Consider the following 20,104-nt stretch of genomic DNA (forward strand, 5'->3'; position numbering starts at 1 on the left):
AACAAAGCTTCAATAAACATGGGTGTGCATATATCTGCTTGGATGTCAGCTATGGTCTCTTCAGGGTATATTCCCAGTAGTGGAATTGCTGGGTCTATCTTAATTTGAATGTTCAGTTTTAGAGAAGTATCAGACAGACCAGCATTTTACAGAAAAGTGAAAGATATATCCCTTAATGTGGAGTCAACCATTAGTATCAGTGTTGTCCCTGCCTTTGGCACACATGTCCTTACCCACTTACTTCCCTGCTCTACCATCCACCAGGATACCCATACACTTCTACCCACTCCCTTCAACATCTATCTCCCATTGTCCAGCCCTTGATCACTTGTTATGCATCAGAGAGTTGGACAGTGACCAAGGAGGATAGAAGGAGAATTGATGCTTTTGAGCTGTGGTGCTGGAGAAGTGTTATTAAGGGTACCATGGACTGCTTGGAAAACCAACCGATTCATTTTGGAAAGGGTTAAACTGGGCGGTTCCCTGGAGGCAAGGATTCTGAGGCTCCATCTAACATAGTTTGGACATGTAAGGAGGGATCAGTCCTTGGAGAGGGACATCATACTTGGGAGGGTGGAGGGATAGTGCAGAAGAGGAAGGCCCTCTATGAGGTGGATTGATTCAGTGACTGGGTTAATCAGGATGGGTTTATCTGAGATAGTGCGATTGGCACAGGACAGAGCAGAGTTTAGGGCTGTTGTACATAGGGTCGCTATGAGTCGCAAGTGACTCGACAGCACATAACAACAACAACAACAACATGACAGCAGCATGAGAGAACAAGAGAGAGCTTTGTGAAGTTAGAAAAGCTACCTCCCTTCCAATGTTCCCTTCTAAACATTTAGGAAAGCTAAGTGTCAAGAAATAAAAGGAATAAGTAAGTGAAACAATGAATAAACTAAGAAATGGGGAAAAAAAAGTAGAAAATATTAAGACTGGCTATATGCTTCTTTCACGGTGTTATTTCTGTTATTAAGGCTGAGTTGCAGATATTTAGGATAGTGCTTGTATTGGATAATATAAGCATGGTAATAAATTAATTACCTTAAGTTAAAAAAAAATAAAAAAGTGTGTTGCATTGGAAAAGTCTGCTGTAAAGGACCTCTTGTAAGTGCTAAAGAGCAAAGATGTCAGATTAAAGACTGAAATGCTCATAATCCAAACCATAATATTTTCACTTGCTTCCTATACATCTGAAAGTTGGAAAGTTGAATAAAGATGACAGGAGAAGAATTGATGCCTTTGAATTGTGTTGGAGAACAGTACTGCATACCCCATGGATTGCCAAAAGACCAAGTCTGTCTTGCAGCAAGTGCAAACAGGGTGTTCTTTCAAGGAAAGGATGGTGAAAATTCACCTCACATACTTTGGGCATGTTGTTAGGAAGAGTATGTTTTTTCTTGAAAAAGATTCCATGCTGGAAAAGGTAGAGGGTCAGAAAAAGAGAAGACCTTCAATAAGATGGATTGTCAGAGTGTCTTTAACAATGGTTCAAGCATATCAGAGCTAGTGAGGCTGTCATAGGATAAGGCAAGGTTCAGATCTGTTTTCTATAGAGTTGTTATGAATTGTCCAGGCAACTCCATGTAACCTAACAACAACAATAACAATTTTACTAAACAACTAAAATGTTTCAAAGTTAAATTTCATATATGACTATTGTAAGATGAAGAGAGTAAGAAGTGGAGTAATAACATTTCAAATAATGAAGACACCCCAGAAAGGCAAACTTACAGAACAGACAAATTTAAAACATCTGTTTTTAAATGAGCTAGGGAGTTCTGGTGGCATAGTGCTAAGGAGCTGCACTGCCAACCCAGAGGCACTCAGTTCAAATCCACTAGCTGTTCTCTGGGAGAAAGATAGTCTCCTCTCATGCAATTTACTTTCTCTGAAAACCTGCTGGAGGGTCAGCTATGAGTTGGTTCCAACCTGATGATGCATAGCAACAACTACAACTACAGACATTGTTAGTAAAATTATAAACATGAAATAGTAATAAATCATAATTAGAAAAACTTAAGAGATGAGATGGCAGAACTCAGGAAATAAGTAACAATAAAAGAAAATTTAGAATTTTATAAACTAGATGGAACAAGAGAAAAAATAAATTCAGCAGATTACTCTCTTAAAAGAAGTAGAAGGTGAGAGGAAGAAAACTTTTAAAACAAAAAAATGGAGAAAGAAAAAAAAATTACAAGAAAGCGAGTTATTAACAACAGAAAGAGAAGATCCAACATAAAAATAATAGGTATCCCTAAGGAATTAAACCAAAGCAAGGGAACAGAACTAGAGTTGAAGAAAAGTTTTCCAAAATAAAAAAGATGTGACATTGTATATGACTTTGTTGTTTTGCTTGCCACGTAGCTAAACACAAATGCCAAAATGCAGCAAATTGAACATCTAAGATGCATGCATTTTATTGCATGTTTATACCTCAAGGAGACAAAGTTAGGAGATGACCCTTTCACCTCCAACAAAAACAGAGAAGCAGGCTGAATTGGTTACCACATTTTTAACTCACATTATCATTTACATTAAGCATTTGGCTTGGTGAGGAGGGGAGCTTGTCTAGAAGAGCAATGGCTTTTGGGAGACTTTAGTCTCAAATATTTTTTTACCATTACTGTTGTCTTCTCCCATTACTGTTGAGTTCAAGGAAATAGTGCAAGGTAATAGCAGGTGGTTCGCATAATTCCTAGGAAGGGATGAGCACAGGATATCAAAGAGAAGCATAAACATTGCCCAAGGATTTTACATTGTCTCTTGAAAGGGGTTAGTACTTTTGTGGTTGTACACAGGATAACATATTAGGTAGAAGTATGACTTTGTTATCTCTATTAGATTAAGTGTGGCTTAAGGAGAGGTATATGGATGCCAAGTCAAAAAAGGAGGTGACTGAAATGATTATGTTTCCTCTTCGGCAGGTTACGGTGCCTATTTGTTCATTAAAACACCAGTTTTTCTTAGGTATTGTTGAGTCCACTAAGACTCATCGCTCTGTATGAATGATAGACCTGAACCTTGCCCTATCCTGTGCCACCCCCACTATCCCTGATATACTCAAGCTCATTGTTACTGTCTTGTTACATCTTGTTGAAGGTCTTCCTCTCTTCCTCTGAATCTCTACTTTTCCCATCATGAGGCCTTTTTCCCAGGGATGGACCACTCCTGACAACATGCTGAAAGTATGTGATGCCAAGTTTCATTATCCTTGCTTTTAAGTGCAATCTGGTTTCACTTCCTCCAAGTTAGATTTGTTTGTTCTCTTGGCAGCCCAGGGACTATTCATTACTCTTCTCCAACATCACAATTGAAAGGATCAATTCTTCTTCTGTCCTCCTTATTAATTGCCCAACTTTCAGGGTTGGATCAGGATCACCTTAGTCTTTAAACTGAAATCCTTGTTTATTTGATCTTTGGAGAGGTCCTTGGCAGTAGAATTTCACAATGCATACTTCCTAGGTGTAATAAAGTGCTTGTCTGTGATTAGCATTTAATTTAGTTGTCCTTTAACTATAGCAGATTACCCTCTAAAGTGTTTGTAGACTTTATCTACTCAGTTGAATTCCGTAAGAGCAAAATCAGATATTCCCCAAGGGAAGATTCTATTTCCAGAATATAAAATAGACATTGATTCTGCTCCAGAATATAAAATGGACATTCTTGCAGAATTTTTTTCTTTCTTAGATTTCCTGATATACCACCTTCAGACCCAAGACTATCAGAATTCCCAGACAGCTGCTTGGCCATTGTGGATTGAATTGTATCCCCTCAAAAGACATGTATATGCAAGATTAACCCTTGTCCCATAAATTCTGTGTGTTTTGTTTTACTTTGCTATGTAAACAGTGTATATAAAAATAAAAATCCTAATTGTATAGCATCTAGTCTTCCTAGATGTTAAAGCAGTTGCAAAAGTATGACAAACGTCTATTATTTGAGTCATAACTTTGTACATTTTGTGTTAAAATTCACCAGAATGGCTGTTTTGAAAAGTGATGGGTGGAAATAAAATTGTTAAAAAGTCTAAGCCTTAGACATGTTCTTGTTTATACACTGGGTTGATACAGGTGCAAAGGGGAGGCCTTTTAGTTCTAGACCAGAATGCTTATGTAGAAGATACTTCTCAATCTAATCTTTGTTGCAAGTGTAGAGTTGATTTAATACTACTTGTGGACAGACTTAAGTATTTGGAACATCGAGACTAGTTTTTCTAGATTTTGAGAAGAGCACAACCTCTGTATTAAGATGTTTTGGTGTTGTTATATGCTGTCAAGTCACTTGCAACTTATAGCGACCCTATGCACGACAGCTCTGAACCCTGCTCTATCCTGTGCCAATCTTATTTTCTCTAACACACCCACCCCCATTACCCCAGTCACGGAATTGATCCATCTCATCAAGGGTCTTCCTTTCTTATCCTGTCCCTCCACTCTTCCAAGCATGATGTCCGTCTCCAGGGACTGGTCCCTCCATGCAATATGCCCAAAGTATATCAGATGAAGCTTCAGAATCTTTGCCTCCAAGGAGTAGACTGGTTTCACCTTCTCCAGGACTAACCTGTTTGTTCTCCTAGCAGTCCATGATATATTCAATACTCTTCTCTAGCACCACAGCTCAAAAGCATCAATTCTCCTTCTATCATCCCTAGTCATTGTCCAGTTCTCTGATGCATAGCATGTAATTGTGAAGACCATGGCCTGGATCAAGTGCATTTTAGTCTCCAGATTGACATCATTGCTCTTCAGTACGCCGGAGAGATCTCTGATAAGACTTTCCCAATGCAATACGTCTTTTAATTTCCTGGCTGCTGGTACCAAGAGTGTTGATTGTGAGGCCAAGCAAACTAAAGTTGTTAGCAATCTCAATCTCTTCACCATCCATTATGAAGCTGCCAATTGACCCAGTAGTGAGAGAATCTGTTTTCTTGATGTTGTGCTTCAATCCAAATTTAAGTCTTTCACCTTCTGCAGCAAGTGCTTCAGGTCCTCCTCGGTTTTAGCAAGCAGGGTTGTGTCAAATGCATAATGCAGATTGTTGATGAGTCTTCCTCCAATCCTGAAGCCACATTCTTCCCCATAAAGCCCAGCATCACAGACAACTTCTTCATATAGATTGAAAAGGTATGGAGATAGGACACATCCTGATGTATACCCTTCCCGTTTTGAACCATGCAGTATTTCCCTGCTCTGTTCTGATGACTGCCTCCTGGTAGTTAATGTTAAGATGTAAAATAATGCCTTTTAATTGTTTCTCCCTTCCTGTTATTTCATAGGATTAGCTATATTTTGACAGATTTAATATGGGAGCTCTGGTAGCCTAGTATTAAGAAAGCTGCACTGAAATCCCAGAGGCACGTGGCTTGAATCCACCAAACACTCTGAGGGAGAAGGATGGGCAGTCTCCTCCCATGAGATTTACTGCCTCTGAAAACCCCCTGGAGGGTCGGCTGTGGGCTGATTCCAACTCGGTGGTAAAACCCAGCAATGCTATAATAGGGAGTTCTGGAGGCTTAGTGCTAAGGAACTGTGCTGCTCATCTAGTGGTACATGGCTTGAATCCACCATCTACTCTGGAGGAGAAATATGGGCAGTCTCCTCCCTTTTGATTTTTTGCCTCTGAAAACCTGCTGAAGGGTCAGCTATGGGTCACAACAACAACATAAAAAATGGTATAATATGAAAGTTATGTAATGAACCCCCATGTTCTGATAAGATAAACAGTTGTAAAAGGATTAAACACTACTAATCTGATCATAACCCTGATGGGATGTAAGGGGAGTTACTCTGGGGTGTGGCTGTAATTTTTTTTTTTTTAAATCTCACAAGAAATAAAAGGACAGAGTGAGCAGAAAGAATGGACATCAGTATCACCAAGAAGAAAAGCTAAAGTCAAGCATGTCCTTTAGACTCGGGTCCCTATGCTGGGAAGCACCTCATCACAGTCAGGTCAGGACACAGAGATCTCGAAAGAGCATTGGGCATACAGAGGCGGAATACATGGACCTTCCTCCAGAACCGACAGAGTTTCCCCCTAGAGCCAGTACCTTGAATTTAAACTTCTAGAATCCTAAACTGTAAGAGAATAAGTTTTTGCTTATTACTGTGTAGTTGTGGTATCTCTGTTACACCAGCACTAAATAAGACACCTGACCCACATACTTTGGATTTGTCAGCTGCTACAATTTTATAAACCAGCTCTTCAAAAGAAGTTTTTCTACATATGTGTATCTTACTAATCCTGTTTCTCTAGAGAACCCTGATTGAAACAATGTGTAAAAATTTGGCACTATTTATTAAGAGAGTTTACCACATTCCTGAAAATACTGGAGCATGACATTCAATACGAAAATACATTTTAATAACATTATTGGCCATTGAAGAAAAAATATATTTTAATAACATTATTGGCCATTGAAGAAAAAAACATTATTTGAGCAGCTTAGAAAAAAGAGTAAGTTATTTATAAGGGAAAGAAAATTAAATTATCATATTATTTGACAGTAACACTTTATGCCAAGAAAAATTCAAATAACATATTTGAGGTACTTAAGGAAAGGAAATATGCACTAAGAATTATATACAGCCAAATTGACTTTGAATTGTAAAGAGCACAGAATTATCAGCATGCAGGAATTCAGGAAGGTTGCTGTGAGGTCTTCCTGAAGTATTTAGAGAACTTCAGACAATCAAATAATAAGAGAGAACTCAACATAAATACTGGCAATGAGCATTAATTATATATATTTTTTTGTTGTTGGACTATAATTCACTGGCTAAAAGCATGAGAGTCTGATATGTAATTTGTATTAAAAATAGAGACTAGAGGTACTATATATAAAAATTTTTTTAAATCTCAGCAATTTTTATTTGTGATAGCATTTTTAATGTTATTCTGAGACTGCTGTGTAAGTATGTAACGTGGGTTAAGGTAAGAAAGTGACTGAGATATTCTGGTTTAATCATTTCTTGTGTCCCTGAGATTCAGAATACTCAAAGTACAGGAAGTCAGATATAGCAGAGGCTAATAAGCACAGCACTGATTGTGAGCAGAGCATTGTGTTTCTTTCTGATGTACATAGGGTCACTATGAGCCAGAGCAGACTTGATATCACCCAAACTCACAAGCAAAGCCTCTCTGAGTTTGAATGGAACCTAGAGGCCTACAAACAATGATCAGCCCAATAGCCACGAGCAAATGCTGCTAGTATTCAGATTGTTGTTCGGAGATGTCATTTCCTGCTTAGAGAAACCAGAGCTTCTGAGGGAAGTGGAAAATTCCAGGGTTGGGAAAGGAAATATACCAAAGACGAATCTGGACCTTCATGTCTCATCACATAGCAAGAGCACTAAGAAAGTTCATGCGGGTCATGTCCAAGGTGTCTGTCATGTTCAGGCGCCAGCTTGAAGAGACTTTTGCTGGCCCAAAAAATGGGGTTATTTGCCTTTTAAAAATAAATAATACATGCATTTGAAGTAGGTTTAAATCCAGCAAATATTTTAAATGCACAAGTTCCTAATGCTGTTATGACTAATAAAACAGAAAACCAAACCTCTAACTTTTAGTTACCTTTGGAAGGAGATAGGGAACCAACCCCACAATTCAAAGGCATCAATTCTTCATTCTTCCTTATAAGGCACTGTAGGAGATAGATTGGCACCATGGCTACAAGCACGGCCTAGAGCACAGCAGTGATTTTGAGGATGGGCAGGACGGGGCAGCGTTTAGTTCTGTCACACAGTGTCACTGTAAGCTGAGGCTGACTCGATGGAACCTAACAACAGTTGTGGTGGGCTTGAGGGTCGGTAGTGTCAGGTTACAAACAGTGCCACTCTAATAATCTCTGCATGAGCAGTCTGTCTCTGCAGTAAATAAAATATGAGCAATCAGCTGTTCATGTGGAGATGATTAGCATCATGGGGTGTTTTAAATACTCAAAACCTTTGAGTTTATTGCAATAGCAACAGGGAAAAATATCCACATAAAAGTAGACCTGTGCGATTCAAAGCCATGCTGTCCAAAGGTCAACTCTTTTATGTGCTTTCCTATTTCCTTTTTCATATAAATGGCCTTTTTACTAGCCAACCCAAGCTATCTATGTACCGTGGTTGGTGAGAGAATTAAGATTAGTATATAAGGTTAAAAGAGGTTAACAGGCCTGTGCTAAGGAGTTGTGCTGCCACACCAAAGGCTTCCAACCCACCATCCACTCTGAGGGAGAGAGATGGGCAGTGTCCTCTTGTACGATTTATTGTCTCTGATATCTTTCTGAAGGGTTAGATGTGAGGTGGTTCCAGCTCGATGGCGCATAACAACAACTACTCATATTCATAATAGGATTTGGGAAAAAGGAAGGAAGTCTGAGAGCCAGGCATGGTTGGGAAATGGAGGTATCTAAATACCTTTTGTTTGTACCCCTGCACCTTTCTTGGCTCCCTTGAGGCAAGAATACCAATTTAAGAGTTGGTGGATCTTTCATGGGTCTACTATGACAGGAGTGAGTAGCAACGGCAAAATTCAGAGCCTGGGCGAAGGTCTAAGTGAGAATGCTGCAGAGTCTATGAGGTACCTTCAGGGCCATCACAGACTGAGGGTATAGCAAGTCAACAAGGCGGCATCATATCCCAGCAGAGGGCTCAGAACAAGACTGGTTCAGCTCTACCTCATTGGACATCAGGTAGTATGCATCCACAGACATGCCCAGAACAGACGTCAGTGCCATTCATGTTACATGCTGAGGTAACAGGCTCCCTTTACCACTGCTACCATCTGAGAAGGAAAACATTTTTATCTAAAGATAATGAATTTTTCTTACTGGAGGCATATTACGCTGTATAATATGTATGCACCATATTTTGTTTATCCATTCACCATTGGTGGGCATTTAAGTTGTTTCCACCTTTTCTTTATTGTAAATAGTGCTGCATGAACATTGGAGTACAAGTATCTGAGTGTCTGCTTTCCATTCTAGGAGTGGAATTTCTGGGTCATAAGGTGGTTCTGTTTGTGACTTTTTTTAGGAACTCTTACTGTTTTCTAAAGTGGCTATAACATTTTCTGTTTCTTTTAGCAAGGGTAATATGGTAAGGGTTCCAGTTTCCCCATAGCCTAAATAAACATTTATTATTTTGGTGTTTGTTTTTAAAAAAAATCTTAGCCATTCTGTGGAAGCAAAATGGTTTCCCATTGTGGTTTTTATTTGCATCTCTCTAATGGAAAATGACATTGAACATCTTTTCATGTGTTAGATTGCCAGTACTATTTATTTTAATTTTTCCTTTTTTAAATTGTGATTTTAAACAAAATTTTACAGAAAACTTGGATTTTCATTCATTCCTGGATGCACATTTTCCTCCCTAACCCCCCTAATTCACTTACAAAACCCCACCAAATTAATTCACTGTTGCATAATTTCCTCCCTTTGTCCCCCCACCATTCCCCAGTTCACTTTGCAATGCACCTCTTATTCTGGACTGTTGTCATACAAATAATGCCTAATCACATATTCTTTTTAAAGAGTTCTTGCCTTCATTTTTTCCAATGCAGTGTTCATTATGTATCCCCTCTTTCTTAGTTAACCCTCAACCCCCAATTCAGTTTTGTTTTAAAACAGTGGCAAATGAATGGATAGAAAAACTATGGTATATTCACATAATGGAATACTACACCTCACTGAAAAACAAGGGACTCATAAAATATTACACAACATGGGTGATGCTGGAGGACATTATGCCTAGTGAAATATCTCAGTCACAAAAGGACAAATACTATATAAACCACTGTTACAATTTAAATTTTAATTACTGGTGTTACAATAAGTATATCAGTTTCTTAATACTAGGGAGATCTGGTGGCCTAGTGGTAAGAAGCTACACTGCAATCTTGAAGGCATGTGGTTCAAATCCACCAGCTGCTTCATGGGTGCAGGATGGGCATTCTCCTTCCATGCGATTGCCTCTTAAAACCCACTGGCGGGTCAGCTGTGGGTCAGTTCCAACTTGACAGCACACAACAATACAACAACAATATTAGCTTATCCTCTAAATTCACTAGTAGCTACAGCCTTCAAAATCCACTTATGTAATTGCAAGATCTCTTAAGTGCAAATTGAAATTAATAAAAAGCACAGAGCTTGGTGCACTATCAATACTGAATAAAGAATATGAAAACTACACAGACTTATTTTTTTTATTAGCCTAAAGATAATAGGGCTTGGGAGTTTTTGGGTGATGCAAACATTTAACCACTTGACTACTAGTTGAAAGATGGATAGTTCAAACCCACCTAGAGGTTTCTCAGCAGATGGGCTTGGCAACCTGCTTGCAGAAGCTCACTGCCTTAAAAACCCTATGGAGCGGTTCTGTTCTGACACGCGGGAAATCACCGTGAGTTGGAGTTGACTCAACGACAACAAGAAATAATAGCCATTTAAGGGCTACTTTCCCCTTGAAATATGCCATATACAAAAAATATATACATAAAATATTAACAATTCTACTGCAGTCCTCCATATTACTAATACTCTTGTCTAGAAATGCAGACTTCCAGCATGACAGGAGTTCTGCATTTGTCCGTCCTGAATTCTAACTCCATCTCTCTCTACCCTCTCTTCTCTCTTTTTTTAACCTGTAGGGGAAAATGAAAAAAAAAATAATTGCATTTGAACACATTTTACATGTACAAGTGTGTGATGTTAGTAGTGTTCCTCAGATTGTGCAGTCATCCCCACTGTGTCCAAAATTTCCCATCACCCTTAACCCCTCAGTCTTCTTTCTACCCCTGTTGCGTAGTTATCCCCCTATGTTTGCATATCCAAACAACATAGTTAAATCTTGCCTTTTAAAAAACCTTTATAATAACTAGAATCCTGTTCTAAGGATGCTTTGTTTCTTGCTTTTTTTGTCATCACAGCCTGTGAGATTCGTCCACGTTATGCACAGTTATAAAGCTCTCATTTTCATTACTTGTCATATCATAAGGAGCTCTGATGGCACAGTGGAGTTAGATTTGAGCTACTAACCCAAAGGTGAAGATCTGTCATCCACATCTTAGGACAGAAATTAGGTAGTCTGCTTCTGTTAAACTTTGGAAACCCTATGAGACCAATTCTACTCTGTCCTATAGGGTTGCTATGAATCAGAATTAACGACAGTGGTCAGTTATTATTTGTTATTACTAGGTTCCTTCGAGTTGGTTCTGACTCACAGTAATATTCTGTGTACAAATAGAAGAAAACATGGACTGAGCCTGCACTGAAGTCCCTGTGCCAATCCAGCTTGTTGAGGATCTTCCTCTCTACTTGACCAAGCATGAGGTCTTTTTGTCCAGTGACTGGCCCCTGCTAAAGACTTGCTCAGTGTATGTGAGACAAAGTTTTGCCATCTTTGCTTCTAAAGCGCATTCTGCCTGCATCTTCCAACACAGACTTGTTTGTTCTTTTGTCAGTGCATGGTATAGTCAGTATTCTTTTCCAGCACCACACAATTCAAAGACGCCAATTCTTCTTCAGTCTTCCTTATTCTTGGTACAATTTTCACATGTATAAAAAGTGACTGAAGTTTCTACGACTTGGGTCCTCCAAGTGAAACCTTTGCTCTTTAGGGAGCTCTGGTGGCCTAGTGGCAAGAGTCTGCACCGCAGTCCCAGAGGCAGGCAGTTCAAATCCACCAGATACTCTGCGGAGAAGGAGGGGTAATCTCCTCCTGTACCAGTCAGATCCAATTTGACGGTACACACACACAAAATAGTAAAAAAGAAAAGTGAAATCTTTGCTCTTTAAACACTTTAAAATAGGCCTTTTACAGTAGATTTGCCCAGTCCAATAAACATCATTTGGCTTTTTCCCCCCTCGACTGCTCCTTTCATGGGCAGTGATTACAGGCCCAAGTAAAATTAAATCCTTTACAACTTCAATCTTTTCTCCACTTATCATGGGGTTTTTAATTAGTCCAGTTGTGAGGATTATTTTTTAATTTAATTTTTAAATTGATTTGCATACAATCATTCATGTACACTGCATTTTATAAAATCATTCGGTTGTGAGGATTTTTATTTTCTTTTTGTTCAGGTGTGATCCATACTGAAAGCACCTATCAACAGCAACCACATAGCTATCCTGAGAAAATGGAATGGAATTTTCCCAAATTGTTTGATAATACTTGATTATAAGAGAGAATCCAAGGTAGCTTTCCTATTCTTAGTTGCGTCAATAAGCAGTAGAATGAACTTTGTTTTAAATAACTGCCGACCAACTTTCTATCCCAGGACCTCACTGATGCTCTTGTAAAGATCTGCACCCACGTCTCTGTACAGAGGACCCAGGCTTCAGCTGTGGTCACCACATGGTGGTTTTTATCCAAGAGAAATGAACTGAATTAAATTGAAAATGAATAGATGCTGAAACATTTTCTCCAGCATATTAACTCCAATTTCTGTTTCAAGTGAAAGCCTTACATTTTCCTGTTAATGTTCCACATGGCAAGTGATGCTAGCTTTAGCCACAGGGCAATAGTGACTATCCTATAGCTTGCTGTAAGTTAAAGGAGCAAGCAGGACCTCACAAGTCACTGAGAACATGATGAGAGGGTTCTGAGTGTCTGCCAGCTCCTTAAAAAATCATTATTGATTACTCTAATTTCCTCACTCATTGCTATTGAGTTGGAATTGACTAGTAACTGATCCTCCAGAGGGTTTTCAGAGGCTGTAAATCACAAGAGGGGAGACTGTCCATCTTTCTCCCTTGGAGCAGCTAATAGTCTTGAACCTCCTGACTTTGGGTTGGTAGCACAACTCCTTACTCACTAGGCCACCAGTGCTGCTTTACTTGTATTTAGCAGCCAATATTTAGATCTTTGCATTTTCCCAGTAATCTAGAACAAGCTTTTTACTCCCCATATTTTGAAACATTTTTTTGGTTGTTTGTTTAAAATACTTCTTTCCATTCAGAACTGCTGATAAAATAATCTGCAATAGTTGACTACTTGGACTTAATGGGAAAAGTTGTTTTTTATTTAGATGTCAGGTTTTTTTACATTTGTCATCAAAAAAGTATTATGTAAGAAAGAAACTTAAGTACTGCATATCCCATGGACTGTGGAAAGGACAAGCAGGTAGGTCTTGGAGAAAATGCAGCCAGCGTGCTCCTTGGAGGCAAAGATGACAAAACTTCTTCTCACATACCTTGAGCATATTGTTAGGAAAGGCTACACCTTGCAAAGGGACATGATGCTTGGAAAGGTGGAGGGATGGCAAAAAAGAAAAAGATCCTCAAAGAGATAGACTAACATAGTGACTGAAGCAATGGGCTCAAGTGTGTCAGAGATTGTGTGAATGGCACAGGATAGGACAGGGTTCTGATCTGTTCTTCACGGGGTCACTATGAGTCATACTCAACTTGCCAGCACCTAACAACAACTTAGAACAAATCTTGGAATTATTATTCAATAGATATTTGTAAAATGAAGAAAAAGTTTAATTATACCTATGAATTTTCATTCTCCATTTTCATATGGTTACTTGTTGGAAAAACATTTCTATGCTAAGGTAAATAGCACAGATCTGTTGTCATACTCAACGGCACCTAACAACAATAACAACAACAAGACAAATAATAGCAGTGGTGTAGAAGCCCGCAGAAAATTGCACTGCTAACTCAAAGACGGAGCTTCCCTGGTAGTTCAGATGCACCAGCCATGCTCCAGGAGAAAGATGGGCAACCCCCTCCTGTGCAGTTTATAGCCTTGGAAAAATACTGAAGGGCTAGCTCTTAGTTGGAACCAAATTGATGGCAAATGAGAAAAAGAATATAAATATGTTATTATGTAAATATGTTATATTCCCTTTCTCTTTGCTCTGGAGCCAGAGCTAACTCAAAGCCAGTCTTCCAGTGGATTTTCACAAACTCTAAGTCACACTGGAGGAAACTGCCCATCTTTCTTTCAAGGAGTAGCTGATAAATTCCAAACACTAGCCTTGCAGTTGGGAGTGCAGCTCTCTACCCACCAGACTGCTAGAGCTGCCCTAAACTAGGATCATTTTATTTCCTTCCAATAAGCTGTTCTAAAGTACTTATTTAAACTCCAGGATGCATTTGGCTCCCATCTTTAGGTAACTGTGGGTCTACTTTGTTTCCTGAGGGAATCCTGCCTGGCTAGTCCTGGAGCTGGAGAGGCGAGTCTAGCAGCCCAGTCCTCTGGGGTATCTAGCTGCAGAGCATATCTAGTTTATGCAGGAAGGGTCATTATGACTTTGTTGCTCTGAAAGGGACAGGAAGGAGAACAGCTAAACCTGAGATGTCTGGACACTTCCCAGGAGCAGGAGAGGGGTAAATCTCATGGAGGCCTCTACAGGGCTATGGCAGGGATGCGGGTGGCTTCTTGCAGCCTGGACACTACTGCTCATGTAGAAGCAGCATAGCCTCAAGTGGTAAGTTAAACGTAAATAAATATTTTGTTTATAGAATTAATAACATTATTGTTGTTGATTGCATTTGAGTCGAGCACGACTCATAGCGACCCTATGAACAAAAGGCCTGAAGCCCCTTTACAACTATTGACATTTATCAAACTTCATAGAGTTTCCAGAGGCATGTTATTTAGAAAGTGGATACCACTCCTGCTTCCAAACCTGTCATAGTATGTTATTGTTGTTGTGTGCCATTGAGTCGCCTGTGATGTGTAGCAACTCGATGTACAGCAGCTCTGAATCCTTCCCTGTCCCGAGCCAGTCTCACTAATTCTGGCATACCAACCCCCATTTCCCCAGTTACTGTATCAGTCCATCTCATCTGGGGTCTTCCTCTCCTGCGCTGTCCATACACTTTTCTGAGCATGATGTCCTTCTCAAAGGACCAATCCCTCCTGGCCACATGCCCAAAGTAAGTGAGGTAGAGCTTCAAAATCCTAGCCTCCAAGGAGAGACGCTTTCATGCTCTCCAAGAAAGACCTATTTGTTTTCTTGGAAATCCATAGTATGTTCAAGACTTCTCCAGCACAACTCAAAGGCATCTATTCTTTTTCTGTCATCGTTAGTCATTGTTCAACTCTCTGAAGCATAACAAGTAATTGAGAAAACCATGGCCTGGCCTAGGTGCACCTTTATATCTAGACTGACATCATTGCTCTTCAACACTCTGGAGAGGTCCATAACAGCAGATTTTCCCAATGCAATTAGTCTTTTGATTTCCTGACTGCTGGTGTTAAGAGTGTTGATTGTGGATCTGAGCAAGCTGTAATTGCTAACACCCTCAATCTCTTCTCCAGCTAACATGATGCTGCCAATTGGCCCAGTGGTGAGAATCTTTGTCTTCTTGATGTTGAGCTTCAACCCATATTGAAGACTACAGTCCTTCATTTTTCACAAGTCCATACATCTTAAATTTATGAGTTGGAGACCACCTGTATTTGTTTTTGTTGGGCGCCATTGAGACAATTCCAATTCGTAGTGATCTCATGTACAGAATCTACAAATTTCCCTACAGGGTTTTCTAGGTGGTAATCTTTACAGGAGCAGATGTTAGGTCTTCCTACCATGGAACCACTGGGTGGACCTGAGCCATCAATCTTCTGAGTGTTTCTGAAGTTGTGAATATTAAGGGGAGGAGACAGCCCATTTTTCTCCCTTGGAGTGGCTAGTGGATTTAAACTGTTGACCTTTCTTTCAGCAGCCCAACATGTAACAGATTGAATGGTCAGAGCTCTACCTGCTATCTATGTTGTTGTTAGGTGCCATTGAGTTGAGTACGACTCATAGTAACCCTATGAATAACAGACCTGAACTCTGTCTTATATTGTGCCATCCTCATCATCTCTGACCCATTTGAGCCCATTGCTGCTGTCACTGTGTCAATCCATCTCTTCAAGGATCTTCTTCTCTCTCACTAACCCCTCATTTTCCATTTCCAGGAAATAGCCTCTCCTAGCACTGTGCCCAAAGTGTAAAGGACAAAGCTTCACCATCTTTGCCTCCAAGGAGCATTCAAGGAGCACTTCTCCCAAGACGTATCTGTTCTTTTGACTGTCCATGGGATATTCAATACTCTTTTCTAATAGCACGGCTCTCTTTTTCTTTTTAAACCACACCTCTTTTTTTCAAATTTTTATTTTATTATTTTTACATGTACCGTCAAATCAGATCTGACTGGTACAGGAGGAGATTGCTCCCTCCTTCTCCAGCAAAGCATCTGGTGGATATGAACCGCATACCTCTGGGATTGCAGTGCAGCGTCTTGCCACTAGGCCACCAGAGCTCCCTTAAACCACACCTCTTAAGACATCAGTTCTATTATCATCCTTATTTATTGTCCAGCTTTCAGATTTGGATGTGATTGTGATTGAAAAGACCATGGCTTGAATCAAATGCACCTTAGTCTTCAGACTAACATCATTACTCTTCAGTATTTTGGAGAGGTCTCTGACAGCAGCTTTGCCCAGTAGAATACATCTCAAAATCTCCTAACGGCTACTACCAAGGGTGTTGATTGTTGAAGATGAAACTATGGACAGCTTCAACACTTTGTTTATCATGATGTTGTCTATTGAGACAGTAAATATATCTGCAAGGCAGGAAAGAGTATGGTAGAAGGATTAATGGACATGAGAATCAGAGAATCACAAGAAGTAAGTGGGAAGAATACAATTTCATTGTGGATATTTTAATTAAGGTTATAAAATAGTATATATATGGCTGAATAGAAAACCAATTTGCTTTCCAAACTTTCACTCAAATCACAAAAAAGAAAAAAAAGATGCTGGAAGGGAAGAGCCCATGACAGTCTTCTCAGAGGAGGTGTTTATGATCACTGATGCTGTTTGAAATACTGCCAAAAGAAGAGATTATTTCTGACCTATATTCTTAGCAGAGTAAATAATGCATTAATATGTTACAAATTGAAGAGAAATGGCATCACAGTCATTATCAAAAAGAACACTTCAAGAACTTGAAATATTGCTGTTAAGTAATAGGATAAACATCAGTACTGCTAAAATTTGGAGACTTGTTGACAGGAACATTATTCAAATTTGTACATCCACCCTCAATGTCAAAGATGATGAAACTGAACATTTTTACTAACTTCTAAAGAGTCATCAACAATATATCTTTAGATATTTTTCTCTAATTTTTAAAAAAATTATTATTTTTGTGTGTACCATCAAATCAGAACTGACTGGTGCAGGAGGAGATTGCTTCTCCTTCTCCAGCAGAGAATCTGGTGAATTTGAACCATGTTCCTCTAGTTTCACAGTACAGCTTCTTGCCACTAGGCCACGAGAGCTCCCTTAGATATTTTTATTTAGATATACAAGTGGTTAGAATGTAAAAGTTGGAAACAAAGAAAAAGGATAACCTTGGTGACATAAAGGGCAACAAATTGCATGATAGAATTTTGAAAGACTTAAAAATTTTGAAGGACTTTTCTTTCAACAACATAAACTGCAACTACACACAATGACCTCACCAGATGGAATGTACAACAATCAAATTGACTACATCTGTGAAAAGATGCTAGCGAAGTTCAATATCCTCAGTCAGAACAAGGTCAGGAACCAACTGTGGAACAGACCATAGATTGCTGTTGTATTCTGTCCATTAGCAGTTAGAATTTTCTTAACATTTCTTTTTAGTATGTTGTTGTTGTGTACCATTGAGTCAGAACCTACCCATAGCTGACTTGCTGTGGGTTTTCAGAGGCAGTTAATTGAACAGTTAATCTGCTCCTGTGGAGCAGATGGTGGATTCGAACTGCATTCTTTCGAGATTGCAGCATAGCTTCTTGCCACCAGGCCACCAGTGCTTCTATTATTTTCTTTTTAGTGGCAAATAATTATGTTGTCAGCACAAAGGTATGCGGTGTGAATCCATCAGCTACTTTGCTGAAAAAAGATGAGCAGTCTTCTCCCATGCACTTTATTGCCTCTGAAAATCAGCTGGAGTATCAGCTACCAGTCAGTTCTGACTCTACAGTACATAACAACAACAAAGATAAACTAAAAAGAAGTGTTCAAATAGAAGATTTTTCACTTTCTTTAAAACCATCTTTTTCTTAAGTGTTTGAAAGGAATATAAAACAAATAGAACACATACAGTTTGGCATGTATTGATGCAAAGACTGCGATTAATACCAGCAGTTATGTTTGGTGGATGTGTTATTGACAAATTTGGGATCAGCTAAAAGAACAGAAATATTTTAATGGTCTTGATTACTGTCTTTCCTAGATGAAAACTTCTCAATTCCTCATAATAAAAGGGGAGTTCTTGGAATGGCTAACAAAGGCCTTCACAGCAATGGATCACAGTTCTATATCACACTACAGTCCACTCCCTACCTTGACAGAAAGTATGTGGCTTTTGGGTACGTATGTTATATATTTGTCTATTTAATATTCATACATGTAAAATGGTGGTTCAAAAAGGGTTGGAGAAGTACATAGTTTATCGGGAGTTACAGATAGAATTTAAAAGTAAAAGTAATACAAATGTAGGTAGGAAGGATATTTAGAAATATTTCATCAGCAGCTTGATAATTATAGTGTTATTAGATGCCTTTGAAGCAATTTCATGTCAATGTTAATTTTGACCACAATTACTCCTTGAACTTAATACCTATGACATTTCAAGCTCAGATTCTGTTATAGAGAGATGATTCTATGTTAATAGGTTATCTCCTAAAATAATATAGTGCTTTAAATTTTTTTCTAGTTCTAACTAAATGGAATTTTAATTTTGAAAGTACATTCATGAATTATTTTTTAAATTCAAACAATGCTCACCATTTATTATATTATTTAAGTATCTCCCTACTATCTTGCTGAAAATCTCTCTACTCATTACTAAAACTCTGGAGAAGATGTTTAGTTGAACTGACTTATAGTTGACCTTCCGGCAGTTTTTCAGAGGATATAAATCACACAGGAGGAAATGTCTCATTTTGATTTGAACTCTCTGCCTTTGGGTTAGCAGTGCAATTTCTTACCATTAGGCTACCAGAACTCCTTCTTATAAAGAGAACTTTCTCAAATACCGACATTGCTACTTAAATGCCTTTAGTTACACAAAGTCTAAAGTCTAGTCCATTGTTATTGTGGCAGATTCAAACTGCCTGCCTTTGGGTTGATAGCTCACCTCCTTACCCAGTTGGCCACTAGAGCCCCTGCACTAGCCAACATCTTTTTTCAGTCTTTATTTCTTTTCTTTTTTTTAAATTTTTTTATTATTTTTGTGTGCATGTACCGTCAAATCAGATCTGACTGGTACAGGAGGAGATTGTCCCTCCTTCCCCGGCAGAGCATCTGGTGGATTTGAACAGTTCGCCTCTGGGATTGTAGTTGCAGCTCCTTGCCACTAGGCCACCAGAGCTCCCCTTCAGTCTTTATTTCTATCCTCCTCTAAACCCATTCATTCAAGCAGAATTTAATTAGGCAATTATTTGCTGTGGTGGCACAATGGCTAAGTACTCAGTTGTTAACCAAAAAGTTGGCAATTCGAACCCACAGGAGAAAGACTTCACAATCTTCTTTCCCTAAAGATTCCATCCAGCCCCAGCAACACTAGCAAAGTTCAGCAGGCTAGCAAAAAAACAAATGCTGGTGAGGTTGTGGAGAGATTGGAACTCTTATTCACTGCTGGTGGGAATATAAAATGGTGCTTTCTCAGAAAGTTGGAAATAGAGATATCATTTGACCCAGCAGATGCACACCCATGTTTATTGCTATGTTATTCACAATAGCAAAGATATTGAAACAACACAAGTGCCTAGCAACAAATGAATGGATAGGAAAACTATTGTACATTCACACAATGAAATATTATACAGCATTGAAAAACAATAAACTTGTAAAACATTACACAACATGGGGGATCCTGGAGGACATTATACTGAGTGAAATACCTTAGTCACAAAAGGACAAATATTGCATAATACCGCTGTTATAAAATAGGCCAGACATGGATTGGGGAGTTGGAGAGAGAATGTGCAAAGAGTGAATAGATAATGAATACTGCATTAGATCAGGTGAAGAGATTGAGATTGTACACAGCTTTAGTTTGCTTGGCTCCATAGTCAACAGTCTTGGCACCAGCAGCCAGGAAATTAAAAGGCGCATTG

At 39.0% G+C, this 20,104-nt stretch overlaps 1 protein-coding gene across 1 annotated transcript in view; it reads left to right on the forward strand.

Moving 5' to 3' along the window:
* The window catches only part of PPIL6 (peptidylprolyl isomerase (cyclophilin)-like 6), a 55,205-nt gene that overhangs the window by 30,080 nt on the left and 5,021 nt on the right, over positions 1–20,104 (forward strand). The window contains exon 7 of the mRNA XM_006881227.1: positions 18,217–18,352. Within this exon, the coding sequence (XP_006881289.1) occupies positions 18,217–18,352 (136 nt within the window). The remainder of the gene's footprint in view (positions 1–18,216; positions 18,353–20,104) is intronic.

Source organism: Elephantulus edwardii, unplaced genomic scaffold (assembly GCF_000299155.1).
Source record: "Elephantulus edwardii isolate Elephantulus edwardi_28Jun2011 unplaced genomic scaffold, EleEdw1.0 scaffold00013, whole genome shotgun sequence".
NCBI classification, from domain to species: Eukaryota; Metazoa; Chordata; class Mammalia; order Macroscelidea; family Macroscelididae; genus Elephantulus; species Elephantulus edwardii.